Here is a 27333-nt window from a genome sequence, read left to right on the forward strand (position 1 = left end):
GAGGCTGCTCTGGGCAGCCTGGGCCAGGGCCTCACCACCCTCGCTAACCATTACGCACAGCTACGTGGTTATCCCGCCATCCATCGCTTCAGCTGGGAGATAGCTCTGAGAGACACATTACCTGCCGCAAGGAGCAGCTCAGCGCTGCGGCCCGGTTCCTCAGCGCGGGCACGGGCTAGCGCAGGAATGCAGAGGTGAAGGAAGAGCTGCTGTTCCTGCGAGAACGAACTTGACACGGCTCCAGCGCACGGAGCTCGCCTGCATCACTGCAGGAGCCTCAGGGGTGAACAGAAACCACCGGAAGAGACCACGGGGATTTCTGTCAGTAGGAAGCCAGCGAAAGAAACCCTGGAGAGTTTGAGGAGAGGCCTTTGCAGAAGAGACGGGGCAGCAGCGCTGCGGTCACACGCAGCAAGCGGAGGCAGCAGCTGGGGTGTAACACTGCCAAGAATTCTTCACCCAGACCAAAACGGTCCTCGTTTACCCGACAGGGACAACAGCAAAGGAGAATGACCAGTATGACTGGAGGAAGAAAGGGTCTTACACATGGACAGTAAAGAAGTCTGCTTGTTTAATCGAATTAAAAAGGGGGCCAAGAAGACTGCATAAAAAAGTCACAACATCAACACTGAAAACAGACCCCCAGTAAAACGGGAGTGTCTTGCTGCCACAGAGCAGGTGGGGCTAAACCAGCCGCTAATGAGCTTAGGCATCTGTTGGAAATTACAAGCTTCAGAACCCTCCCAGCTGTTTGGGTCACAGAAAGTTTTCCAGCAATAGGAAAGGCAAAAGCCTGCTTTTAAAATGAACCTGAAGGGGTTTACATGAGAACAGAGCTACAAAACCGGAAAGCCACTTACATTTCTGCCTTCCAACGAGAGTAAAAATACAATGCAAACCAGACTTTGTTTTCTACCAAATAAACTGAGTTTTTTAAAAGCATAACTACAAAAAAAACCAGCCACAGAGCCTCACCCCATAGTCCACAGCTTTTTGTAAAAGTGATAGGAGTACAAAAAAACCCACAGACATCATATATACAATGATGAAAAAAACTGGCATTTCCCTCCCACTCCAGCCTTCAGGGAATACGCCCCAGGCAACCGGTGGTGTGCAGGAATGCAGCCTGCAGTGAGCGTCAGACAAAGCAAGCACACGCTATTGAAACAGAAGACAGGCTTCTTCAGCGAGACTCTCTGGGAACACATTTTTGCTCTCTGCGGGAACAGTTCACAAAAGCTAACGGAATACCTCAAGTGGAAACGTGAGCACCAGCTTAAATTTTGCAGGAGCTCCACTGGTAACTTCCTATTAGAAATCATTTTTACCATAAAGACCACTTTATCCGTTCTTCTAATGCCACGACACAATCTTTCAGAACAGAGGCAATTATTAAAAATCAGCTCATTGTTAATTCAATTTTGTTACCAAAAAGTCCCTTTGAATGTTTTTATAGCTACACATGCTTTTTTGCCAAAACTAAGTAGTAATACTTCAGAACTTTTTATTTTTTAAATCTTTTAATCTTTGACCTACCACAAAACAGGATTTCCTTAAAAAAGAAAACTTCTTAGAAGCAGAAGAAATAAACATTAGCCTCAGTTTATGGTTAATATTCCTCCCTTTAGTGGGCCCTCTGCCATCTCTGTGTCAGATACCTCCGAGATTCTTTACATAATCAGAAATAATAGAAATGCTTTGCACATAGGTCAGAATCATAACCCTGAGTTTCTAAAAGGCAGTATTTTGTTGCACTCAGACATAATGCAAAAAATTTGTTCCTCATAACAGAAATATGTACTAAAATGCAAGAAATTAAAATATTAAAATGGTTTCTTATAGAGATCCTGCTTCCTTTATGACCAAAATTTTTCAGTGCTTTTTACCTCTAAGCAACTGCAAATATTTAATTCAACACTCCATTTATAAGGTGTATGTGTATATACTTGCATTTCAATATTGTCAATACACAACCAGGTTGCAATATTTCTGTTAAATTTGAGTAGAAAAATCACTTTTCAGTCCTAGCTTTGTAGTCAGAAATGGCTGCTCATCACTGCTTTGGGGCATGGACTCACTTCCATAGTTCAACTAAATGTGTACCAAAGTAAGTCATTTGTTGGGAGAGGAGGGGGTTCCTTCTTCCAGCTCTGCAATGCACACAAACGATGGAGGATGCAGGCAGCGTAGAGTAACAAAGAAACAGGGATTTCAGTTACGCACCGCGTTCATCCCACTGCAAGCAGGCAGAATGCAGTGATGGGTCCATGTTTTCACATTATTGCGATGGGTAGGGAGAAAGGAACCGTTTTCCCACGAGACACAAGTTCTCTCTGTTATTTGCAGTCAAGGAACGACAATAAAGTCCACATTTACCACATCATATGATACAAGGTCCTCTGGTGTACCAGTTTCTCAGGAAAGAGAATGCTTACTGGATTCTTCCCATTGTTTTCTCTCTTTGCTTCAAGTCCCAGGCTTGACCTGCCATGAACTCAGAGGAACCAAATCAGCATCAAACAGGTGAAGAAACAACCACTTTCAGGAAGAGTTGCTCTGAGTTACACTAGGTAGGAAGAATAAATGGCTGTATTAATCATAGGGTTCCAAATCCTTGGAAATTAGTGGCTCAGTATCTTCAGCTGTACTTTGTGCAGCTGGCGGGGCGGCAGCGGCCAGGCTCTGTATAGTCTCTTGCTGATGCTGCTTTGCCTTGTTATACAGTAGAACTCCAATTGTCACTAGAGCAGTCCCAACGGCCGAGAGGCTTGTGATTTTGTTACCAAACACAATAATACTTAGCCAGATTGACAGCGCATGCTTCACAGTACTAGCAACACTGGAAAGGAATATAAAAATTAAGGCCAAAGAAAGCCTCCTCATAACCCCCACACAACCATGCTTCAGTGTAGCAGGACTGCTCTTTGTTTCGCTCGCTTTTTAAACATCAGCTCAGACTCCACTTTTCCTCCTGAAGCTAATACCATAATCAAATTGCTTGTATATTGGCACTCGTAGCTTTATACTCATCTTAACTTTAGAGCTAGTACGAATAATTCGCCTCAGGGTTTTGTTTTCATTGCTTTTCAGGATGCAGCACAGCATTAGCAATTCATTTCTAGCTAAGACAGACATCCAGAAAATGCAAACAGAACACTAGCAACACGACTATCATTTGTATGGCTGCTGCTACTGTTCGGGTAATGTAGCATTATAACCTGAAAAGAATCAATATCTAAATCATACCAATAACATTACAACAAGTAGTTAAGGAATCTTGTATACATGTAAATACGAATATACGCTTTTACATCCCATTACGCAGAGAACAGGAACAGCCTCAGAATAAGCATGTGTGTAACAGTGCACTGTCACAAGACTGTGGCAGGGGCACCTGAAAGCATAAGACAGCAGAAGCTTTCAGAGCTTCGGACCAGGATCACCCGGCAGGCCCCAGGGCTATTCACAAAAGTGACCAATTACTGACTCAGAATTGTTTAACAGCATAACAAAGCTGCTGATAACTGGCCATGGAGGTAGAAGCTGTCTTTAGAGGCCACATATAATTCAGCAAATACAGCTTGACGTGCTGGTGTCATGCTTCAGAAAAAAGGAATACAGGGCTGACTGCTCATTATTTATTTCTTTGGACAATTCCTCTACTGCCTAGTTCTCAAGCAGAAATACTGAGCTGGAAAAAAGGAAAAGAAAATAGTGTTCTTGAGAGGAAAATACAGTTTTACCTGAAAGTCACAGGAGAAATTTTTCCCATCAAGGCGTAGGCTGTAACACTTTGTAGGTGGAACAAGACCCCATCTATTAAGAGAAGTATGACAACATCTTGATTGTAGCTGAAGCTCCTCCCACTCTTCCCAATCACAGGCACATCCTAACAAACAAAAAAGAGAAGAGTTTAGTTTATAAGCAAATCTAAAAGTGATTTTTCACCCAACTCATTATTACTATAAGCAGATATAGTTTTACATTTAAACTTCAGCAAAACAAAACCTAAATCACACAGGACATTTAGATCCTACAAATTTTCCTCTCGTAAGAATATATTAGAAAAACAGCTCTCCTCTGACTGAGCTTCGCAGTGTGTTCAGCCTACCTGTGAGATATTGTCTTTTCTGAGTACTGATGCATGGCAATGAAACATCAGAATACGAAGGATACATATTTAATCCGATACACAATACTTACTTAGGCTCAATTTTTCTTTCAGAGAGTTAATATTCCTGTATACCATGTGAATATCAGCAAAAAGTTAATAAATATTTAAGATTTGGTTTTCAAATCTTCATCTAAAACTTTAAATGCACATAGACAAAATTATGATTTGATCTCAAAAATCCTGAAATAAACTCAGGCTTTCTGGGTCACTTGTCATCGCATGTCTACATTAAATTACTTTGAAAACTTTCTCTTTTTTACCCCCCCCCCAAATCTCTTGCAAACATCAGATGAAATGCGCTTCAGGGTGATTTAAAAAAAATGGGAATAATGAAAAAGTAAAAATTAAGATTAACCTTGGTTGCACATTCTGCTCACAAGTCAAAAAGAAACCATAGATCAGTGTTAGTGAATTCAAATTACCATGAAAAATATCCAAGCTGGAATAAGCATAACCACTGCAGCAGCACTTGTGTAGAACTGAAGCTCTGGGGCTCTACAAAAGAGAAAAAAATTAAAATTATTAAGAACTTCCTCTCTCTCAGAGCTGAAGAAAGGTGCACCGTTATCGTATTTACAGGTATCAAAAAGTAATAAAAGCCATCTATCAGGCTTTGGGGACAACAAATTCCGCAATCTCTTGCAAAGATAGTGCTTTGCTTTCTGTGTTGGCTGAAACAGACCGAAGAGAAAAGGCACACTTCCAAGACCAAAATTAGCATTCTATCTTGTGGTAAAATACACACATACAGCTATAGGTATACTTTACCACGAGATTTTACACCTGGCTCGCATTTCATAGTTAAAACATCGAGCGAGTTCTGAAGTTCATTTCTGCATGCCTAATAACATGCCTGATATCTTTAAGGGATGTTTTATGATTGCAGAATAAGGACTTGTTTCTGTGACAAGATGACTCATTTTGGGCATGCTGAGAGTTTTAGCTGATTATGAGACTCCGACCTACCGCACTGGGATCTGAGCATAGAGTTTTCTTTCCCTGATAAAACGATTTAGGCTAAAGCTGTCTGTAAACAGTCCGGAAAAAAAAAATACTGGAGCGATATAATCATAAACACATGGTTTCCTTATGCAGCCCAAATTCCATCTTTAATCAAACCTGAAATATGTTTAATACTTACGAAAATCTGTATTTATCTCCACTGAGTAGTTTTTTGGAAAAGACATTTTGCAGACTGGAAAAAAAAAACACCACCACCATTTATCTGTATTTTAGTTAGGACAAATAAATCAACCCATGAGACAGACAGTTATTCGCCTTAGATGGGTGGATATGTTTTATACACATTATGCAACTACAGAAAGGAGTTTGGTCTAACTCCTTTAGACTAACGGAGTGGTACTATTTTATAATCTCATTAATGCTAGCAGATATGACAGAGAAACTGTATCTTTTATTAAAAATAAATTTTAAATATCAATATTTAAATGTAGTATACAAAACCAACTACAAGCAACAATCTTCTCCAATCTACCAATAAACAAAATTCCTTTATTCCACATATGCAACTATCATTACGCCTTACCAATCCATGATATTAGTAGATAGAGCTGCTGAGAAACCTAGAAGGTTGAAACTGATTTCAGTAGCTGTACATAGAGCTAGCCCACCCATAACAGGAATGAGAGAGAGATTAACCAGCAATCCTGCAAATGAAAAGAAAAATCTGAGTTTAATTACTGTCCTTCTAATTACACGTATCAGAAAATACAGTTTTTGAAAGTTTAAATTCCACCTCTTCCTTAGTCGAAAGAAAGAGCACCTTATTTGATTAGATTTTGAAGTACTGAGGTTCTAAACTGAGATCCTGGACAATAGCAGGGTGCTCTTGAAAACAATACTTTTATCGGTGAGTATCCATCTGTATCTCCCTTGGAGAAAGAAAATGGACTGATTACTGTGTTTGTTTCATCTTTTTCACCAAATGACAGAGGCAAATGATACTCTTTGTGATGGAATTACTCTACTGCCTCTGTCTTATTTCAGCCTTTTGCCATTCTGCATCACAAAGCAATCTATACATGGCTTCAAGCACATAGCATGCGATAGCAAGTGAAACCGCAAAGAAATTATATTGTGGACTGGAACAAATTATATTGTGGTAAGCCAGTTGTTTGGGGTTTTGTTGTTTTTTTTTAACCACAGACTAAACACAGTGAAGAAATTCCAGAATTTTGAATTCTGAGCAGGAAGCTGTCCTTATAAGAAGGAACACACTGAACTTAAATAACTTAAGTCTGAAATAATGTTTTCTTGACAGAAGAATAACTTCAGAGCAACAATGCCCTTACACAGCTGCATTAACATAAATCCTTTTTTACTTTATATATACACTGTACTTATGTTAAAACAGAATGATTCTTCCAGCTGCATTTACTGTACTTCAGTGGAGTCTGCTCATCCATGGCCAATTAAGTGACAGTATTATACAAAAAAAAAAGAAAATTTTTACATTTCAACAGTGAAGTACTTACCAGTGTATTCTCCTAATATCATCCGAGACATGATAACAGTAAAAATAGGTGCAGAGCTTTTAACAGTTTCCGCAAATGAAACTGCCACATTTTTCAAGCTGACAAGACCCAAGACTACTGTTGCAAATCTGTAATAGAAGAACATATGAAATTAAGCAGAAAATAAAATAATGCTTTGAGAGCTACTCTTAGACATCTAGCATAAAAAAAGAATTGCGTTATAATTTATCTAGGTTTATAAATTTGAGGTGCAGTAACTAAGAATATGGACAGATGTAGCTGGCACTCAAGTTATCAAATCACGGGAGCTTGACTGACCTGCAGTAACAGATCAGCTGCACGCCTTCACTGCACAGCACCGGTGAGGTGCTGGGAATGCATCAGATCTATTTCTTTCTGCTTTGGCTTAAACATTAGTATTTATTTAGCAGAAATGAAGGTACCCCTGGGCAACTGTGCAATTTCTATGGATGTACAGTGGGCTTCCAGAAAATAAAGTTTACATTTTAAGAAACTCTAGTCAAGCTTCAGATCACAGCATTCTAAGCTAAAGTCTTCAACAGGCTCAGCTGAAAAAGTTTGTACAATTCTGGTGACAAACAGTAATTCACCAAGGAAATAATATCATTTGCATTTATCCATCGTTAGTGTAAATCAGGTACACTACATATTTACCATTCTTTAAACGGTGAAATTAAACAACAGAGCAGCAGAATTATGATAAAACTACTCTGAATTAATTTGAATTCTGTTATCCTTTATCACTTTTGCAGTGTAGAGGAAACCAAATCATATATTCTTACTCTCTCCTAGGCCACAAACTGGTGCTATCCCAGCACACAGCAAATACTTACTTTTTAAAAGATAAATGTTAATAGCCTGTATCACTTGAGGCAAACTGCTGGAAAAGGTGAGGAGAAAAAAGCAACATCATAACAACTACTAACACTAAACAAGCATCAGCCTCAAAAGAGAACAGGAAGAAAGTAAAGAGAAGTATGTTCTGAAAGAAGCTAAATGTGATGGGAGCCAAGCTAGGCAAAAACCTGACATCTGGAAAGAGGAACATAGCATTTAGTGATAGGAACTAAAAATAAAATTCTCCTGAGATGTTACTGGGGGGGAAAGGTGAATACTCCAAACACTTTCTAATCAAGAACGAAGAGAGCCATGAAAATACAGCTCCCATTCAGATGAATGCAGCAAAGCAACCAGACAGATCTCTAGGAAATATTTAACCATTTACCTCATTAATCCAACAAACAGCATTATCATGATGAAATTGGGTGGGTAAGAGATGCGTGTTTTGTGTTGATACAAGCAGCATGGAACAAACATTTTTATACAGCCAATGAAGGTGGTTGAAAGCATTTGAACAGCACCTAAAAAAGATGAGAGGAGAAAAGAATAAAATCAGAAGATTATGGGAACATGACAAAACAAGCAACCTAAGAAGATTTTAGACAGACATACGTGTAGTTCTTTTAGCAGTTAAGAAATACGGCAATTACTGACTAGATTTTATGAATTCTCACAAAAGCCCTTTACCTCTACATCTACCAGCAAGGCAGCAGAATAAAACAAAGGTGTCATACACCTATAAAATCCGATTCATAGATGAAATGCCCTTTGTTACCCCCTTAAAAAAAATAATAATAAACAGCCCATTAGATAATAGAGGTCACGAAGGCAACTTTTGCACTTCTACAGACAAACAGCTCTGGAGACTATCAACAACTGACTTTTTTTTTTTTTTTAAAAGAAACCACACTACAAAAAAAAAAAATTTTTTTTCTTTCCAGCTCTTTGTTCTCAAACACCATCTCCTCTATGAGCCAAGTTTCATACCATCTCTCAGGAGGTGGAGGAAAGGACAGTGTCAGAAGCCCTGTCCCCAGGGAAGGAGCCAGCTTTCCAAGATCCAGCCCCAAGATCCACCCCCACATCTCCTAACTAGGCCTTTTTCACTTCAGTTGAACCATCTGGTCCTTCAGCTTCATATAGGAGGATCTCATATTGTCAAATATCCTACTGGAATTAAAGCATACAAGAAAAGCAGGGTTACCTAGCATGCTGGGCTCTCCTTCCAGTAATGAAAGAATGTATTTGTTAAGAAAAAGAGTGCAAAAGCTGAAGAAAAACCACAAAGTGAGGTAGATGAGAGCGTGAGAATTCCAGATGCCCAAGTCGGACTCAATGACTGTAGTCTCCGTGATGGTGATTTTCAGAACGTTCTCCTCTGGTACACTATCACTCCTAGCAATCACAAATTTTTCACTCCTGTTAGCAAAGAGTGAACCCAAATGAAATAGTGATTTTCCCTTTGGTTTTTCTTCAGGGGGGGCAGAATTAGGTTCCTCCGGCGTCGGAGCACTTGTCACAGTCGACATGTTGACATTAAGAAATTAATATTTGACCTCAATACAAACCAACACTGACTTAGCACAGAACACTTCAACAGAACAAAAATATCATGTGACTAGTCCTTCATCTCCCATGGCCTGAAAAAGTGTACTTGGTCCTCCAAATAACATCTTGCATACAAATCAACTTCACATGCTTCTTCATGTGGTCTATTCCATTTTTTTCTGCCTAAGAGTGAAAGAAAAGAGAAAGAAGGAAAAAAGCATGTAGCTTTGAATGTAATGACAGTTTAAATCCCTAATGTAGCAAAGGTATCACTTTCACTTGCAGTTTATGAAAAAGACTTCTGCAGCTTGTCTTTAAGACTGGATTTTGCACTCCTAATATCATGATACCAAGATTAAGTACGAAGAACTTACCTAAGGGAGATTTTTTTTATTCTAAAATAGCATGCACACACAAAAGACTTCAAGTGTTTTAAGTTCTTTCTCTTCTAAAGCATGTCAACACCGCCTTTTCCATTGCCATTAACTCCTCTTCAAGATTCTACAGTTTCTTTGATCTCAGTCTAAGGTCATAACTACTCAACAGAAAAATCTTCACAACCCAGAAAATCTGGGGAGGAGCCTGTACCTTTGGTACTAATTAACCTGTTATCATCTGGAGTCAAAGTGAGCAATCAATAATCAAGGCCTATAAATAAACAGTAATCATAAACAGTCATCCTGGTAACTATGAGAGCTACTTTAACAAAGTAGGAAAACATGCCCAAGAGCTTTCCAAAGAGGCTTGTTCTCTATTTAATTACTTGTAAATAATGCAACATTACCTTGCCACTGCAGTACTGTTATAGCTTGCAATTCAATATTAGTACTGGCAATAAGCCTTAAAATCTTTTTAAAAAGATCTGACAGAAAAAGGTATTAAAACTTTCACAACTAGAGCTTTCTCCTTATACAAATTACATGAAACATGGCAAGTTACAGTAGTAGAATACAGAGAACAACGAAACCACACTGTGACCTTTATTCATGCTAGCAGACTCTAAGTCTGTATTAGGAAAGAAACAAATTGCACCTGAGCAGCATTAAAACACACTATGGGATTTATTGCTTTCTATTGTGCAGTCTGCATTTTACGAGAAAAAATAGGATTAATCAGATGAGAATTAAATGATGGACAAGACCTCTTTTGCTCCTCAACGAGCAAACAATCAGGGAAAATAAATTTGAAATCCTTTTCTCCAGAAGCACACTTCCTGGATAGACTAGGTGGCGGACCTTACACAGTTAAAAAGCAATTCTTGATGGGGAAGTTAATCACTGGCCATTGTGGAAAAGCTGTCTGAAATGAGATCGTAATACTACAGTGCATCAAACAGTAGGAAAACAAGAAATAATCAATGGCAAGCAAAAATACAAGAGGTGTAACAAGAGCAACTGCACCTGCCCCGATTGTGCTAGCATGTGAACAGGTGAATAGGATACATTCTTTTCTTCATGCTTTTTTGATGTCCAATGTGGCATCTCAAAATAAATCATTAAGAGGTACTAAAGAGTTAAATATATCCTGTCAGTTTCCATATCCTAAATGGCAGCTACTTCACATTAAAATTTTCCACTCCTCATGTTCTTTATTTCCGTTACTACAGCCACACACACAAGGTTTCCATCCCTATCCCTCTTACCCCTTTCCATTTTACCAGGAGATCACACTAGCAGCGCACCAGGGTACAAGACCCTCTGACACGCTCACATTAAACCATATGCTTGGGTTAACCCTATTTAAGGCAAAACTAGCCGATTTTAAGGAAGACATGCATTCCTTAAGAGAATTTGTAAAGAAAAACGGATCCTTTACTCCTCCTCCTTTTTCAGGTCTTAAAAAAAATACCCCTCTACATTCAAAACGGTTAGTTATCACAACTTTGTTAATGCTTTCTCTGTTTATACTACTCAATTAAAAACAAAGTCAATTAAGCACACCAAAACTCACACCCTCAACAGCACTGATACCATATCCCATATCACTGATTCCACACACCGCAGGAAGCAGAACAGCAAATAAGAACAAAACTACTCCCCTAAATTACTGACCTGCTGTCTTAAATCAACTGGAAAATCTTAAATGAGCTAAAAGAGCTCTCCATCTGGAACTAATTCAGTCCTCAGCCAGCAGCTGATGTTTACCAACAGATGAAAACGTGGCAGTGGTCAGTAGGCTGTTTCTCTTGGATTACACAAACATTTAGTCCTCCAGCTCACAAGAACAAACAGCATGCAGTGCCCTTCACACTCTTCCTTGTATCTTCTGCAACTTTTAACTACATTAGCAATAAAAATGCTATATTAAAGGTGGAAAAAATATGGAGTATAAACTCTGAGAGTCTCAAACAAATTTTGACTTACAAGAAATAGCTAATTACCAATTCAACAACTCCCCAATTTCTTAGGCTTCAAGACATCATATTCATAACACTATCTGCATTGAAACTCCTTTTCTCTTTCTACTCAGAGCAGTTCAAAATTTCATCAGAAGTACATTCATTTCAAGCTTAAAACAGGAGCAGAACAAACCTCAGAAGACTTAAGAGCAAAGAAAATAAATACATCTGCTTGTTCTTTTAAGCATCTAGTTTTAATAAAAAAATATTACTCTCCCCTCAGTTTTTAACAGAGTAACCATATTTGGTTCTACTACTAAATTGCTTACACTATTTTCTATTGTGTGCAATAAGTGGGAATAAACATCCTTTTGTAGCCAGGCAGCCTGCATGAATATATAGAAAAGACAGCTATCTGTACAGTGCTTGTGTGGAAATGGTGTCACAGCTTAACGAACATTTTAAATTAGCACAAGCTCACAGCTTCTGAAATAAATAGCACCCTTTTCTCTAACTCCAACTACAACAAATGTTTCTGTGGACGCGCAATAGATCAAACCAGCCAAACTGCTCCCCCGAAATTTAAGGCTGCAGGGAAAAGGTCACGCCTCAATCCACACCAGGACTAGTACACATCATCTGCTCTTGATTCATACCAGTATGGTGTAACCGCATCGCTGTAAAAGCAGTATGTCTACATGGATTGTTTCCTACGGGTCTTGGAAGAAAAGAAACACTAAGTTTTGCAAAAAATAAAATGCAGAAGCAACACCAGTTAACAAGAACACACCCACTGCATTTTGCATTAGCTCTTCCATAAGAAATGTTTTCCAAAGAAACTATAACCTTCCACACTGAAGCCCAGTGAATAAGAGAGAGGAAAAAAAAATGACCTCATGTAAATTTTACTGCATTACAATTTTCTAATATATTTTAAAAGTGAGTAAAAATCCGTCTTCCTTCTCTGGTGACGGGAAGGTCTGTGTCACATCCCCTTTCCTCCAGAACTGCAGAGATGCAAGGGGTGAGGCAGCTGGTGAAAACCCGCTTGCAAGCACTCAGTAACCTTATCACAGGGCCCTGACCCATTCCCCACACCTGGCCTTCACCGAGGTTTTCTCCAACAGAGCTACAGATGAGATAAGGGCAGCCAGCTGTGCTGTCTTCACCCAAGGCTAACATCACCTACACATTTTCTTTACAAGTAAACATGAAGCAAGAAAATTAAGAGTTCTTTCAGAGCCATATTGGATAAAAACCCCAAAAGGCAAGAGATAAAACCAACTCGGATATTAAGTTGTGTCAATGAGATTATCACTAACATGTGTCAAAAATCCTCATAATATTCACTTAAACTTTCTTTTCATGAGAAACTGCAGTTTTAACCCTAATTTTTAAGAAATTGTCAAAAATAAAAGAGCCAACAATATAGCCAGAGTTCAGTATAACCAGTCTTTCCTTAGAATACAAAGAATAAAATTAAAGAGAACACATACAGCAACAAAAGACAAAGCAGTCACATGAAAGAGGAAATATAGCGTCTTTTAAAAATTACATATACTATGCCAAGACATAATTTACCTTGAAAATTAAGCACAGCATTTCCAGCTCCACAAATTCTGTGGTTTTTAACTACCTATTGCAACCCCGGTAATGCACACAGTCCTTTGTGATTCTTCCACAGAGCACACTAAATATTTTTTATGATTAAAATATATTCATTGGCAAGCATCTATCAGGTACTCCAACAAATTTAATATAAAATTCTTCTGTGTCGTAGCTCACTTCAAAACCGATACCTTTTGGTCAGCAGCGCTAATTACTTCTTCAACAGCAAAGGAGATTCTGACAATCAGCACCACACACATGACACCGACAGTTTCTTACTGGATTCATTTGCCCGTGGCTGGAAGTGCTCCGGACTTGGGAATGACCGCCATCTAACAGCAAAGACAAAAAAAAAACCTGCTACAGTTTTTCTGATCAGTTGTTAGCACCGATATATAAAGACAGGTACTTCCTTTTAACAGTGTCTACAAAGAACTCTTTATATAAAAAGCCAGCTTTAGACCTCGCACAAAAATATAAAAGCTCAAAAATGTTGCAACGGTTGGAGAAACTAATCTGATAGTGGGGAAAAAAAAACAGGCTCGGTGTCCGTATCTCTTAATCTACTATTATGCACCGCAGGCCACTCAAACACCGCTTCCAACGCAAGGAACGCACGGCATTCAGCACCCCAAGTAAGCTGTAAATATCAGCGCTGTTCCACCACACGAGGAGAGCATCCAAGGCGTTTATGCACACAGACCGTCAATGCAATCGCAAAGCTATCAACGTCTCCCGTGGAGAGGAGGAGATGCCAAGAGACAGCCACAGCTTAGCGCTGTATTTCTGCTGCCCCACTCCCCAGACCGTCCCTCCTCTCGCCCCGCACGCCTCGGGGCCGGCCGAGCCCGGAGCTGCGGGCAGGAGGGCTGCGTGTCCCCCCACCCCCACCCCCCGAGACCCGGAGACCTTCGGGTCCCTCCCGGCCCGCCTCAGGGGACAGCGCCGGCAGCGCGGCCATCTCCCGCCGCCGGCCCCTGATGTTTCCTCCGCCCCCGACAGCCGCTCAGCACCTCGGGGCTCCCGGTCAAACCGCGCTGCGGCCGCCCCTCCCCGCAGCGGAGCGGAGCAGAGGAGCCGGGCGGGGGAGGCGGGACCGGGCCGCGCACCGCCCCGGGGACCGAGCGGCCGCTGCCCGGGGCGGCTGAGGTGACCGGTGCGGGGGGGGGGGGGGGGGGGGAGCGGGCGCCTTCCCGCCGCCTCCGCGGGGAAAGGCCCGGGCCCGCGCCCCGTTGTCACAGCGGCCGCTTGCTTCCCTGTCACTGGAGGCCATCTTACAAAGAGAGATAAAGGAAAAGCGGGTTACGGGGGGCGCGGCGCCGGGTAGCAGCCGGTTACAGCGCTCCGCTGCCCTGTCGCGGCCCCCCCCGAGGAGGAGCGCGGTGACCGGGCAGGGCACGGGGGAACCCCGGGGCGGAGGGGAAGGCGCAGGCCGCAAGCGCCGCCGGGGGAACGTGGAGGGCGGGGGACAGCCGCTGCCCCACCGCCGCTTCCCGCCCGCGACGGGGAAGTGACGTCCCGGCGCGCCCCGGAAGCGCGGGCGCCGCAGCCATGTAGGTGCCGTTACCGGAGAGCGAGCGGGCCGCAGCGGCCATGGAGGGCGCCGACGACAGGTAGCGACGGGAACGCGCGCCATCGGGGCGGGCCGAACCAAGCGCTGAGCGGGGGTGGCTCCTGCGCGCTCCCCCGCCTCGTTACCCGCGGGGGGGTGGGTGGGGTGGGCGTGGGGAGGGGCGGGGCCAGGCGCGGCCCCCCGCGGCCGCTGCTGGTTGGTACGGCCCAGGCGGAGGGCGGGAAGCGGCCGCGGCCGGGCCTGAGGCGCTGCCGGTGACCGGTTCCCCCTTCTCTCCCCTGCAGCGCGGCCGCTCCGCTGCCGAACCTCACCCCCCGGCACCGGCAGCTCATCCCCACGCCCTGCGGCCCCGTGAGTACCCCCGCGGCCCCGGGAAGGGCTCTTGGCTTGCCCCGTGAAGCGCCGTGCTCTCCTGGGGCGGCTCCGCAAGAAGAAGTCGGAGAGGCGAAGGGGGTTTGTGCCCGAGGTGCCTCAGGAGGCAGCGCTGCCTTGGTTCCGCTTAAATAAAACTCTTTTTTAAATTCAATTAGCGAATATGTAATTCCTCAGAAGCCCCTGCGCCGTTACCGGGTTGACTCGTTAACGAGTGCCGTTACCGGTGTGTGTTCAAGGCATCGCGGGGCGGCAGAGGGGGTTCTGCCGGCCTGGTGCGGTTTCTCGCCGTGATTGAGCCTGCCTGGGGTGAAGGGGAAAACCAGCTCTCCCCCAGCTCCGCTGCACGCTGCTCGGACGTGGGAACCTTTCTTTACCATTTCCTAAAATTAAAAATCTTGTTAGGGGGTACTGGGAAAAAGTTCCCCGCTGAACATCTTTTGATACGTGGGCAGTGGCAGTGCCAGTTTCAGCAGGTGGAATTGTAACACCACGGCCCATGTGAGGCACTGAGAAAGGTAGAGGGCAGTCTGTACCTATAAACCAGAAAAATCGAGGCTGAAATTAATTACAAAATAAAGTTAGAGTTCTCCCTTCCTTGTCAGTTCTGGAGTTTCAGTTCAATTGTAGAGTTTCTCTTCCTTTTCCAAGGAAAACCCTGCACTCGTGTCATTTGGCTGACTTGCTTCAATGCGTTTCTTAGGAACAGCAGCTAGCTCATACTGCATTACGTGTTTAAAAGTTTTCTTCCTTTACAGATAAAACCTTGTTCAGAGCTGTCATTTCCTGTGAAGATCTACTTCTGTGTCACTATTCTGTCCCTGCTAAGTGTCATAGGGCTAACCATAGAGACACTCGTTCGACAAACAGAGGAAGATTTCACCGTTTCTCTTATTCAGTTAGTCGGAGTTGGTAAGAAACATACCATGTTTTAAAACAAATATGTTTTTTCCCAGAGTAGTAATGAAGCAGCAACTGAAGTTTCTTATTCCACTCCATTTGGCCTGATACATTACACACAGAATCTTCTGCTAGTTTGGCACTAACAAGCTAGATGCTTTTCCCGTTGTTGCTTTTTCCAGTAGTATTTTAGGGAAAGGATCAGTAATAGATATGGTGTCATCCAGAATACATTCACGTCTGAATAAATATGCAGGCTTTAGGAAGTTTTGTTATAATTGGCTTTTTTACCAGTGTTTCATTAGGCAGATGTGGCAATGATTCTGCTTTCAGACAGCTGTCACTTTATGTAAGGACGTTCAGCTATGCTAGAAAGAGCTTGCCATTTCCCATTTTAATGTCTGTGCTGTAATACACTGGGGAGTTCAGAGGTGCCCACACTCCAAGGCCGGTCGTAGAATGTTTGTCTCCTGACAGGAGCCATGCTTACACCTGAGTTGTAGTTGGTTTCAAGACACCTTCTTACATTGCAAGAAACACGCACAGTTTGATCTGAAACAAGAAAATGTTGTCATCTCTCTATGTTAATTTTCTACAAGGATGTCGCTTCACCTGAAGTACTTTAATAAAAGAAAATAAGGACCTTATTTTATTAAAAGCTCTCTCTTTTTTTTTGGTCTAATAATTTTTGTCCCACTGGAAGCAAAACCCAAACTTCCTCGGATATTTCCAATTAGAGTTTCAGTAGAAACTTCTGTTCATATTCCTGCGTCCATCTGTATTAAATGGAAATGAAACTTAACATGAAGATAAATACAACTATAAGTATTCTAGGAAGTCCTGTTCAGTGGCTTTAGCAGGTTTTGGCTGTTGGCTTGCTGGCCAGAACAGTGTGGAAAAGAACAGACTGTCTGTGGGTGTAACAACTTCTGCGCGAGAAGGACGCGCTAATCATAAGCGGTCATTGCTTTCCAGCTTTCATGCTTTCCCTGAGGGAACAAAGACAATAGCTTTGTTCCAGATTCTATAATTAGACACATCTAAACAATACTTTTATTCCAGAACTCTGATTTGACTGGCAGCTTTTCGCACAAGACTCAGCATCCCAACAAAAACTGCAAAGTTAAAACAGACCATAGGCGCCTCCAATCTGTCACCGTTTTTGTTAGCAACCACTGTTTTGTGCTTCAGAGAAAAGTGAAGAACCTTCATCATAAACCAAATGAATCACGTGAAGTTATAAACGGGGAGGCTGAAAGCATGCTTGCTAATCTCTTTTTTCCCCCTGCTACCTTCTGTTGATACTAATTAGTATTCTATGCTGCAACACACACACGGAAAGAAGTGCACGCCTCACACAAAGTGCTGGTTCAAATCAGGAAAAATAGTGTATTTTTAACACATTACTTCCGAATTCAAAGTATTAACGTAAACCAAAGTTGTTGTTTCAACATATTTGTCAGATAACATCATTCAAGGAACATGTTAAAACCAAGACTGGCTTACCATGTGATTTTAAAATGTGTAAGCTAACCTCCGTAAACATGCCAAAGCTGCGTGTTTTCTATAGTGTAGACAAAGACTGACAGAACTGATAATAATTCTTTAAAGAAAAATAGATGCCCTGGCTGTAACAATCTCTTGGATTTACCAGTAGAGATATTTACTTTAAAGACAGTTTGGGATTTAAATTGTTGAAAAGCATTCACGTACCAAAACCAAGGGGATGTCCTTTATTTCAGCAATGCGCATGTGCTATCTCTGCCAAAATCTTAATGCTCTGAAAAAGGTTTGTTTTCAAACTATTTGTAGAGACTTCTTCTGATTTAGCAGCTGAATTTGCAAAACAAGCCAATACTGTCTTAAATCTTTCTGGTCTTCCTGAGGTCATAAGCGTGCCAAAAAATCGCGTGATTTGCTTTGTAATTTGCCAGTCATTTTCAGTGCCCTCAGTCACTGTTAATAGAAGTGAAAAAGGAAGTTCACTCACTAGCAGGATTGTTTAGAGAGACTGAAGTTATTATGTTACTTTGAAAACTTCTATGACACTTTGTCCCCATGCCCCAACCTAGCAAAACCAGGTTATTTGATGTGTGGAATCCAGGAAGCAGCCCTCTGGAAAAAGAAATCTATTGTTACTTTGTCTATGGTAAGGATTAAGTAGTGTTTGCAGGAGCATCGTATGTGAGAACGAAGCGCTGATTCCTGGTTTTGTGAAAGGAAAGCCTTTTCCTTATTTAAGCTTTGTCAGAAGAGATGTGTAGAGTTCAACAGTGGCAGCTAACTGATGTTAAAAGTGGTGGGGTTTGATGTATTTTATAAGAACATAACTCAGAACTTTTCCTGAACCAGTTCTTTTCTGGACTACAGTGTGCGGGGTGGGGCGTTTCAAAATTTCCACAACAAAAATAAACTGTTAGGAATCCAGTCTAAGTGCAGTTCAATACAGGAGCCATTTGCAGTGGTCAGAACCACGCAAACAATACTGTAGAGGTATGTATAAGTGTAGTAAATTCCTTATTAGTCACTTCAATTACTCTCACTGGGAAGATGATGTAATTTCACTTCTTTAATAAAAACGGTGCTGCTTCATTTAATTCAAATATACTATTCAACACAGTGCTCGATATGGTATTAATAGAATTAACATACCACAGCTGGATAGCTAAAAAGTTGCCATTTTCAAAGTGTTACTTCACATGTAATTTAAAAATCTATCAGAGTATTTCATTTCTTGTACGCTAAACACAGGGGAGAGTACTCATTTTAAGCACCTGATTCAGGCTCCTCGGTAAGAACAAAGACACGCTCTTGACTGAGGAGCCGAAGTTGCACGGTCTTGATATTTCCATTTTGTCATCTGGATCAAGCGTATTGAAAAACTGCACCGTGTGCAGTCTGTGTTCACCTGGTAACTGCCCTTTCCTTCTGCTTCCCAGTGTTCTGCGTATACTACGTGACTCGCGGAATCCTGCAGGAGAATCGCCAGGAGCTCATTGTCTTTGTTCTTTCCATCTTGCTGGTGATGTTTCGCTCCATTGTCAACTTCACGGTTCTCTCTGCTGAGCAAAAGCCGAAACTCCTGGTTAGTCTCCTGGCTTTAATTAACTTTGCTTTTCTCCACATCTTGGATTTGAAAATCTTAGAAAGGCGTGACATCTGTGATAAGGGCACTGATAACAGACAAAAAGCAGGCTGAATTATTCCTGCCACTGAATGACAACATGTGCACCTCCACAACTGCCAGTCTCTTTCTCTGAGCTATTCTGTGGGTTTCTTTATGGCAGTAGCTGAAAGTAACAGAAACATCACAGAATTTTACTCACATAGCATTACCACAGAAGACAGCCTTTGCTTCACCTACTCTGCTTCAGATTTCTGTCTACAAAACGACTGGTGTAAAGTCACATAACTCTAACCTATGAGCAGAGCTGGAATCTCCACTCTGTGTGCAAGGACGTAGCCATTAGCCCCACTGCTCCATAAATGCAGCAGTGTGTTTTTAAGAGTGTTATGGTAACCTGCTGCAAGGAAACAAAAAGAGACAATGTGCTGGGGGAAATACTGCCACTGCAGATTACCTTGTTTGCATTTCGTAACAATAAAATGTAACACAAGGACTGTATTCTAGGCGTTACTAAGATTTGTAGCTCCAGCTTCTGCATGCCATGCTTCCCAGAAGTCCTTCCCTTTTGTGGTCACATATTTATCACAAATGCAAGAAGGAGGTTCCTTGCAGTGAAGTCATCCAAAAATTATTCTTTGACAGAAGAGATAGCAACCAAGCTAGGAAGAGGCAGCGAAGCAGAATTTGCCTATTCAATTTGCATATCAATGGAACATTTAGTTAAACATACTTATCTACAGCAAACTGGTTTGTTAGGGTCAATAAGGAACTGGCATCAGAGATGCAAATTACTGTAAGGTACGCATCCCAGTCATCCGTTTATAGATTAAACAAGAACCTCAAGGGAAAGCCTGGTGTAGAAGCTGTACTACTAAGGACTTTTTTTAATACTATAAAAGTAACTTCGATTACTGTCACTCCTGCTTCCTGAGCAAAATTTCTGAGTGAGAATAAGGCATACTAGTATAAATATTCTCCCATCGATGTAATTATGAAGGACATTTTGCCACCTCAGCCATCTTTCAAGCAGCAGACATTTAGTGTGAATGCCAGCAAAGTTGTGGATACAACCCAGAGCAAACCAATGCTTTCCAAATGCATTCAGAATAACCCACCGTCCCCCCTGCAATCAACGGGGAGATTCTTACCAGCTGGCTGATGCCATACAGGAAGCTTAGAGCCGGTCTTTGTCAAAGAAAGCTGTTTCTTCAAACTGTACAATAAAACCTCAAACAAGACTTCGCTAAAAGTTGTCAGGACATTACAGGGAGTGCAAAGGTTATGTTTCTTTGAACAGTTGTAGAACTATTACACTGAGGGTAATGCAAACCGAAGCAGCCAGTGGGAGTTTAAAGTTATTACCAAGTAGTTGCAACAAATGGCAAAAATCATGGCCTGATCTTTGCCACTTAACAGTGTGGCAAACTGCCAGCATTAATTGTTGTTTCTTCAAAATGCTATTGCTAGGCAGCCTGGTTCTCCTTACCCCTTTCTCCTTTTATTTCCAGTTAGAAGATTTAAGGTTGAAGACTGTCACTGTTTTGGCGTGGCCAGTTAAATGCTTATTTCTCTCTCCCATCAGGCCCGCTTCATTCTGATCCTCTTGGTTGGCTCCTTTGACGTGATCTGTGCCCTCATCCTCATTCAGAGTCAAAGCATGATGGCCTTCCGAGTGGGTGGTGCTCTAGAAAGCCTACAGTCACAATACTTCATGCTGAACCTCTGTTTTTCCATGTTGACCTTTGATCTCCAGGCACAGGTATAGAACCCTCTCCCCCTGGGTTCCTTTTTTTCCCCTCTTACTGAGATCTCAGACTAGCTGAGCTGACCTATTCTGAACAATACAGATCTTACCTGTGTCTTACCTTTTAGGTAAGATTAGCTTAATAATGTTCATCTCTCCAGGTGTTTACTATAGGGAAGGTCAGTTAAAATCCATAAAAATGAATCAACATACATTTTATCATTGTCCTGCCCAAAAGGAAAACTGATTCTTATTTTTGGGAGGTATGTCCGTAAAAACAATTGCACCCAGAAGCTCCAATCCAACATGGCCTCCTAAAATAAGAAAGGTTATCAGTGCACGACAGCTCAGCCTGCAGGCTCTTGCTTTCCAGCCATCCTAGCTGTCTCCTCCATTTGAGAAAATGATACTGGATGGGAGGAGGGAGCCTGACCCAGCGGGGCAATCGGGGTGAGATTGCAACCTGAAGTTACTGATAATTGAAGTGAACCTGAGATGCGTTTAGAAAGAGTTTGCTTTACTACTGTATTACCTTATGCTTTATCTGGAGCACAGAGCACATGTTACTGCCTTCCCTGTTCTTTGTTGTTGCCAATATGGCATACAGGGAAGTACGTCTGTCCTTGTGTCCTGTTTTGTACTGTCTGCCAGCTTTTGAGGAAAAATTTTAGCCTTTAGACCTGTGCCCAACTTACAGTTGCTGGGAATTTGTGTCAAACATTTTTTGGTGGGCTGTATAGTCTCAAACTAACAGTTTTACCAAATCTTTGCCTCTTCTCTTTCAGCTCTGCTTGTGTGTTCTGCTGATAAGTCTGCATGAGATCACCCTTCTACATAACATCATCTCAGCAGCAGGGGCTCTTTGGGCCTGCCTGAAGGTGGCCGTTAGCATCGTCGCAGTAAGTTTCAAGCTAACAGTGACACTAGCAAGGATAGTCAGCTTCTGAGACTACAGGTTCTCACCCTGAGCAATTATCACAGGCTGGGAAGTCACAGCCGCCCCGTTCTACGTAATAGTGCTAAGTGCAAGTGAGCCAGAATGGATCCCAGCAGAAAACAAGAGCACCAACAGTAATGAAGTCAGGTTTCTTATGAATCCGTGTCTCTCAGCTGAGCATGCAGGATGAAACAATGTCACACTATCGTTATTCCTTTCTGAGGGATATTGTTTTATTCTCAGTCCTTGATCACCTACTTTAATGAAACCTATAGGATCACATTATCTTCAGTATTTCCACGTCTCTGACAAGGTTAGGTGAAACTGGCAACAGTCCTCCAAATTATTATCAAGATGGATATACAGACACAGTGAGACTGCATAGGCCTTATATCCTTAGGAAACCACAGCAAAAAGATGAGTGGTCCTTTACTGGGACAGCTTCTTTAAAGCTGAGCGACAGTTTTCACCTTAACATAAGGATTTGTGAACTTGAAATGTAGTTTTTCGTGTCAGTCAGACTGAACTTCCCCTGAAATCCTGAGAGCTCTGTTCCAAGAACAATTGCAGAATCAGGGCCAAAGTACATCAGATATGTGAGTCTCTTATTACCAGGAAGCAGTTTAGGGGATTTTGGGTTTGTTGTTTTTTTAGGCTCCTTGAGTGTTTGCTTTAGCCATTCAGATTCCTGATAGCTGAAATACACTTTCCAAGTGTTTTGATTGCTTTCCTTGCTAAAAATGGAGCTAGCACCAAGCACTGTGCTTTTAAAATACATTAGTAACTTCAGGTAAATAGTTGCACAATCGTCTTTCTCCCGGACTTTGGAGCGTCGTGGCCACTAACAGCTATCCAGCAGGGAGAAACAGAGACAGGACTAACTGCAAGTGTGACACGTAGGAATGCAGGCAGGGAAATTACGGCTGGTTTTCTGCTGGAGCTCCCCACACACCTTTGTGAGGCACTGGATCTTTGCTGTCAGTTAGATTGTATCAGGTGTGGAAAGAGGGGAGCAGTTAGAACCATCTCTGCTTTCCTGCGAGGATGGAAAGTGTAAACCTCGCAGCTACTTTTCCCCACCATCAGAAACAAAGTTGATCTGACCAGTTGCTGTTCGGAGATCATGAGCTCTGCTTCTCCTTGATTTGCCTTTAGGCATAAAAAGAGGCACTGTTTCTTTTAAGAAAAGGAAGAGGCGCTTCAGTTAGATGATCTCATGTCTTAACATACATGATGTTCCTTATGCTTTCATCAACAGCAAGCGTGTTTCTTAATAGTCCAACTAGTAATAGTAAATGTCCTAGGGATAAGCACATATTCTTGCCCTTTGCTCAAAACTGCCTACATTAGAACTACTTGGAAGCTACTTTATACCCAGCCTAGGTACATTACTGACTTCTCCACTGGAAGAAGTTAATGGCTTCTTGTCTAACTAAGAAATAGCAAATATAAAATTAATGAAAAAAAAATATAGTGCTGTATTTCAGTAACTGGCAGCCCTGCAGGGCAACAGCAGCTTAGAAAAGGTGGATACATTCAGGAGAGCCTGGTAGCTTGCGTCCGAGGCAAGAATGATTCTGTCTCAGGCTACAGCATGTGGACAGTTTGAGAGAGGGGTGACAAGAGGAACTCTTTTTCCTTACCCTGTTCAGAGAAGTTTTTCACAGTCAGCTTCTTGCAGATGATGCAGCAGTAGAGAAACACCTATCGTTGTCTTGTTTGGCGCTCTCAGAAACTGCGCCTGCTGTGAGGTTGTTATGTACGAAGGGTATGGAGACATACCTAATCCACCAGAAACTGTAAGCATAACAGAAGGGAAAACTTGGAAACTCCTCACAGTCCTTCCTGGTAACCGCAGTACCTGAAGTCACAGCTAAACCTCACGCTCCCTTATTTCTGGGTTGATGCACAAGTCATTTCACAAGGGGATTATTCATTATTTTTCTCCTATTTATACACATGTTCTCCCATTTACTTAGTGGATTTGGTTTTCCTATCCTCATCATTTATTTTTTCTCTTTTCTCCCATTAATTATTAATTCTCTCTTTCCCTCTCCTCTTGTTTCTCAGCCTTTGTTTTCCTTGCCCTTTTGGTCTTGTCCTAAGAGGAGCACTACGTAGTACCACGGAAAATGGAGACAATAGTAGAGGTTGCAGCGAACAGACAGACTCCCTTAGGAGAGGGACAGTTTCCTTCATGCTTTTGTAGAGGTTCATACAGTGACCATTGCAGAAGGATGAGGATTGGTTTGGGGCGAATCTGTGGTTGATCAGATGCATCAGATCTTACCACGCCACTGGCGCACTCACTGCTTTCCTTCCCAGTGACTCAGCTCTTTTTCTTTCATTCGCTCAGACCTGCCCTTCCAGTTCAGGACTGCTGAAAGGTGCTGCCTGCTGGGAAGCAGACTACCGTTTCTTCTTTCCCAAGTACCCAGGCTAATTGTGAAACAGTTTTTCTGACAGTTAAATCCTCTTGCTTCTCCCACATTTTAGTTTTTGGTGACTTTACTTCTCTGTAGAAACAAAGGTGGAAAAAAAGTCACAGAGCACTTTTAGTCTGTTAGCTATGAAAACATTAATTTGTTAGAGAAAAATCTGAGCGTACCCAAGGAAAAAGTACATCAGCTCAGAAGAGTCAGCTGCTTCTCCATTTAAGCTAACTGCGAGCTGTACTGCAGGTATTTATTAGAAGGCAGAGCTCAAGAGGATGCTGAGATGGCTCAAATCACACACAGCTGTCAGGATGTGCCCATGAAACAACCAGTGCTGGTTTCACCAACATCACTGGCCCAGCTCAGTGGAAAGCAGATGGTACTGCCTGCTAAAAAAAACAGACGTAGGGAAGGCAAGTGGAGGGGAAAGTTACAGCTAAGAACTCAGCTAGACCAACACTTGAAATGCTATGGAAAAATCAACTATATGTAGCCTTTAGAGAGTATATAGCAACGAGTTACAAAGCTGTATATATCTCATCTTATTTTACAGATTTTAAAAGAACTGAAACCTCTAGTGTGGATTTTTCTGAGTCAGAACGTACCTGAAGTAGTTTATCTCATCTACCTGCTTTACACGGTAATTCATCAAACTTACTTGCTCAATAAGGGGAGCAAGGCTGGAGGCCCCCTTTTCACTACTGGATCCTTGTGCCCCAAACACGGTGCCTCGTTCCTGAGCGTACCCCTTCGTTGCAGCTCCTGTTAGAATCGATGAGAGCAGCAGGCACATCCTGCCTCTTCAGGATCAACATTTCAAGACAGGAACCATGTCAAGTTGCTGTTGAACTGATTACTTAGAAGGAGAAGCCCTGGCAGTCTCTGCAACTGGCAAAGTGTCCAGAACGATTAGGGAAAGATGCAACAAAATCTCCCAGTGCAAGATACATAGCTCCTAAAAAATGCCTCCCCTCCTTCACGAGAAGTCTCATGTGGTGCCAAAGCATTTGACTATCTGCAGGGCCTCAAGTCATTATATTTTAAAGAATTTCTTAGGCAGCACCCCCAGCTGTCGATCCTGATGTAGCCAAAACAAGAGACAGTGCGAGCCCAGCAAACTCCAGTGTTGGGCTTTTTTTTGGCACTATGATAGTGATAAAGCACTTCTCTCTGAGGCACACCAGCACCTCCCGCAACCCATGTGTGAAAGGAGGTAACAGAGAGGAAGGGCAAAGCAGATTGTTCCTGATGGGAAGGGCTCGGATGCTGATAGCAGCCGGTGTTTCTCACACTTCACATAAACAGTCTCCAGATACTGATAAAAGCCCAGCAGCTGCAAACATCCAAGTCCTTGGGGTTCTATTTATTAAAGTATGCAGTCAAATCAAGCTCTTCCAGTCACTCACAGGCAAAAGGACCACACACTGCTTTTGGTGGCTGTACTTGTATTACGTTTAGGAAGAAAAGTACAGGTGGTGGGTTCTGGCACAAGAGTAACAAAAAAAACAGAACAACTTGGAAATAGCTAGGTCTGCTTACATTTTTGCATGGCAACCCCCCCCCCCCGCCCCAATTACTATCTAGTGCCTTATTTCAGAAACTCAGTCGCTGATTGCATTTTATGGCTTCGGGGTTTTGTGGCACTAGGTGCTGATTGTTGTATGTCTCCATTTTCCTGCAGGTGATAAGGGAGTGGGGCAAAGGGAATTCATACACTCTGGAAGCTGCATTCATTACCGGCTCTTGCATTTCTGTTGCAATAAAATCTGTTCTGTTTTGGGCGCTGATTCATGTCTACCGCAGCTTCGGACAGGGGCTGAGAGAAAGAAGTAAGTACTTGCAAAGGTTAACTTAACTATGACAGTTGTAGCCTATTGTATCACAGTCATAATTAAGTAGAGAAAACAGTTAGGGATAGTTACAGTGAAAGGCAGATCCCTAATGACATCGAGCACTAGTGCAGCCCCAGAATTCACTGGCCTGACAGAGTCCAGAAGCTTGGATGTGATTTCTCCCTGAAGAAATCTGACCTTAGTCAAAATTGCTTCCAACCTATGCCAGAATTGCTGCCATCCAGAAAAACAGACCTAGGTGGAAAGATCTCCTCTATGCAAGACACATGTCATTTTTCTTTATCATGATGTAAAACTGCCTTACAGTAACTAAGAGAGACAGAATCAAGGGACCTAGAGAGCCACTGATCTTAAACTACCTAAACTTCCTTTTACAAGAAGGACAAATGCTGCTAGGCATGTGTTGACTGATCTTCCTTTCTTCCCACAGTGTTTTCTTCCTATGGAAGGATCGACTCCTGAGCACCCCCGCTGTGTTCTGCCTGCAGCTCTTACAGAGTGAGGTCAGAGCTGGGGAAATTCTCATCAAGTACTTGCATTCCGGACCCGAGACAATGGGTCAGTTTCACAGAGGTCGAGGAAGTTGCTCAGAAAGATGTCTGTACGTTTCTTGGTTTGTGTTGAGCTAGGGAACTGTAGCAGTGCAGCTGGTAACTTAGTTTAAAAAGCGAAGTGTGCTCGGGAAATTAACAGTAATCCTCTCAATTCAGTGAGTTTTGCTGACTGACAACGCATCTTTCACTCCTTGTTTTCCTGATGTTGCTTTGTAACCGCAGGGCGTTCACAACATGCATGTGAGTAGAGAATGTTGTTAATATAAATGCTGCTTTTCTGGATATACACAAACATAATGAAAATAATTCGCACACCCGTCTTTTATGACTGAGTCGAGAAGCAGATTGCCCTGCCATCATTTCTCGGCTCAGAGCTGTTGCTGGACAGAGGTCAAGCCCTGAAGTTGTCCTGATGACAGCCGTATTCCTTGCTCTCCCCTGCGGCTGGGTGATGGCTTAACCCCACCAGAAGGGCTACGGCTCTCCTTCCTCCTCTGACTTCAGAATATTTCATTTTTTTTTAAATCCCAGCTACACATGAAAACTACTCCATGTAATCTCACACCTTCCTAGAGTGTATCTAACCAACGTGCCATTTCATACACAAGGGTGACTGTTATTAAAATAAGCCTTTAATACTGTAATTTAAAAGTTTGGAATTTTATTGATTGGAACCTTTAGCTACTGGCTGTCTATTTTTTAATAAAGTATAAACCCAGTTTGCACATGGATAATTATTTCTTGTACCAGCACTCTGAGTTCAACGGGAAGCCTGGTTACAAGCTGAGTGGGGAAGAGGCTGGACCTGCAGTTC

The 27333-nt window shown here is 42.3% G+C and overlaps 2 protein-coding genes across 9 annotated transcripts; one reads left to right on the forward strand and one right to left on the reverse strand.

Moving 5' to 3' along the window:
• Positions 1-554: 554 nt before the first annotated feature.
• SLC35E2B (solute carrier family 35 member E2B) lies at positions 555-14701 on the reverse strand. Of its 8 annotated transcripts, XM_075437259.1 has the most exons (11): positions 14592-14700; positions 13216-13356; positions 11130-11356; positions 8735-9261; positions 7916-8051; positions 6670-6797; positions 5721-5841; positions 5316-5369; positions 4597-4669; positions 3744-3889; positions 555-2839 (listed from the first exon to the last, which is right to left on the reverse strand). In XM_075437259.1, the coding sequence occupies exons 4-11, from the start codon at positions 9057-9059 to the stop codon at positions 2593-2595; spliced, it is 1230 nt and encodes a 409-aa protein (XP_075293374.1). In that variant the 5' UTR covers positions 9060-9261; positions 11130-11356; positions 13216-13356; positions 14592-14700; the 3' UTR covers positions 555-2592. The 8 variants fall into 8 exon arrangements, with proteins under 8 accessions (XP_075293374.1, XP_075293377.1, XP_075293375.1 ...); XM_075437262.1 differs by lacking the exon at positions 11130-11356 and having other exon boundaries at positions 555-2566; positions 14592-14701; XM_075437260.1 differs by lacking the exon at positions 11130-11356 and having other exon boundaries at positions 13304-13356.
• LOC104329348 (uncharacterized) lies at positions 14379-27242 on the forward strand. Its single transcript, XM_075437263.1, has 9 exons — positions 14379-14637; positions 14882-14948; positions 15728-15881; positions 18809-18954; positions 20579-20755; positions 21526-21639; positions 24666-24752; positions 25794-25941; positions 26396-27242. Exons 1-9 carry the CDS (start codon positions 14618-14620, stop codon positions 26425-26427), a joined length of 945 nt encoding a protein of 314 aa, XP_075293378.1. The 5' UTR covers positions 14379-14617; the 3' UTR covers positions 26428-27242.
• The last annotated feature ends 91 nt before the right edge of the window (positions 27243-27333 follow it).

The sequence above is a fragment of the Opisthocomus hoazin genome, chromosome 16, assembly GCF_030867145.1.
Source record: "Opisthocomus hoazin isolate bOpiHoa1 chromosome 16, bOpiHoa1.hap1, whole genome shotgun sequence".
NCBI classification, from domain to species: domain Eukaryota; kingdom Metazoa; phylum Chordata; class Aves; order Opisthocomiformes; family Opisthocomidae; genus Opisthocomus; species Opisthocomus hoazin.

Excerpts from the sequence above, each read along its gene's own strand:
- SLC35E2B (XM_075437260.1), bottom strand. The coding sequence starts at position 9,059 with ATGTCGACTGTGACAAGTGCTCCGACGCCGGAGGAACCTAATTCTGCC. Across the intron at positions 4,670-5,315 it reads GGAGATAAATACAGATTTTC|AGCCCCAGAGCTTCAGTTCT; the intron begins GTAAGTATTAAA and ends TCTCTTTTGTAG. Across the intron at positions 3,890-4,596 it reads CAGCTTGGATATTTTTCATG|GATGTGCCTGTGATTGGGAA; the intron begins GTAATTTGAATT and ends TTTGTTTGTTAG.
- LOC104329348 (XM_075437263.1), top strand. The coding sequence starts at position 14,618 with ATGGAGGGCGCCGACGACAG. Across the intron at positions 14,949-15,727 it reads TCCCCACGCCCTGCGGCCCC|ATAAAACCTTGTTCAGAGCT; the intron begins GTGAGTACCCCC and ends CTTCCTTTACAG. Across the intron at positions 20,756-21,525 it reads CCTTTGATCTCCAGGCACAG|CTCTGCTTGTGTGTTCTGCT; the intron begins GTATAGAACCCT and ends CTTCTCTTTCAG.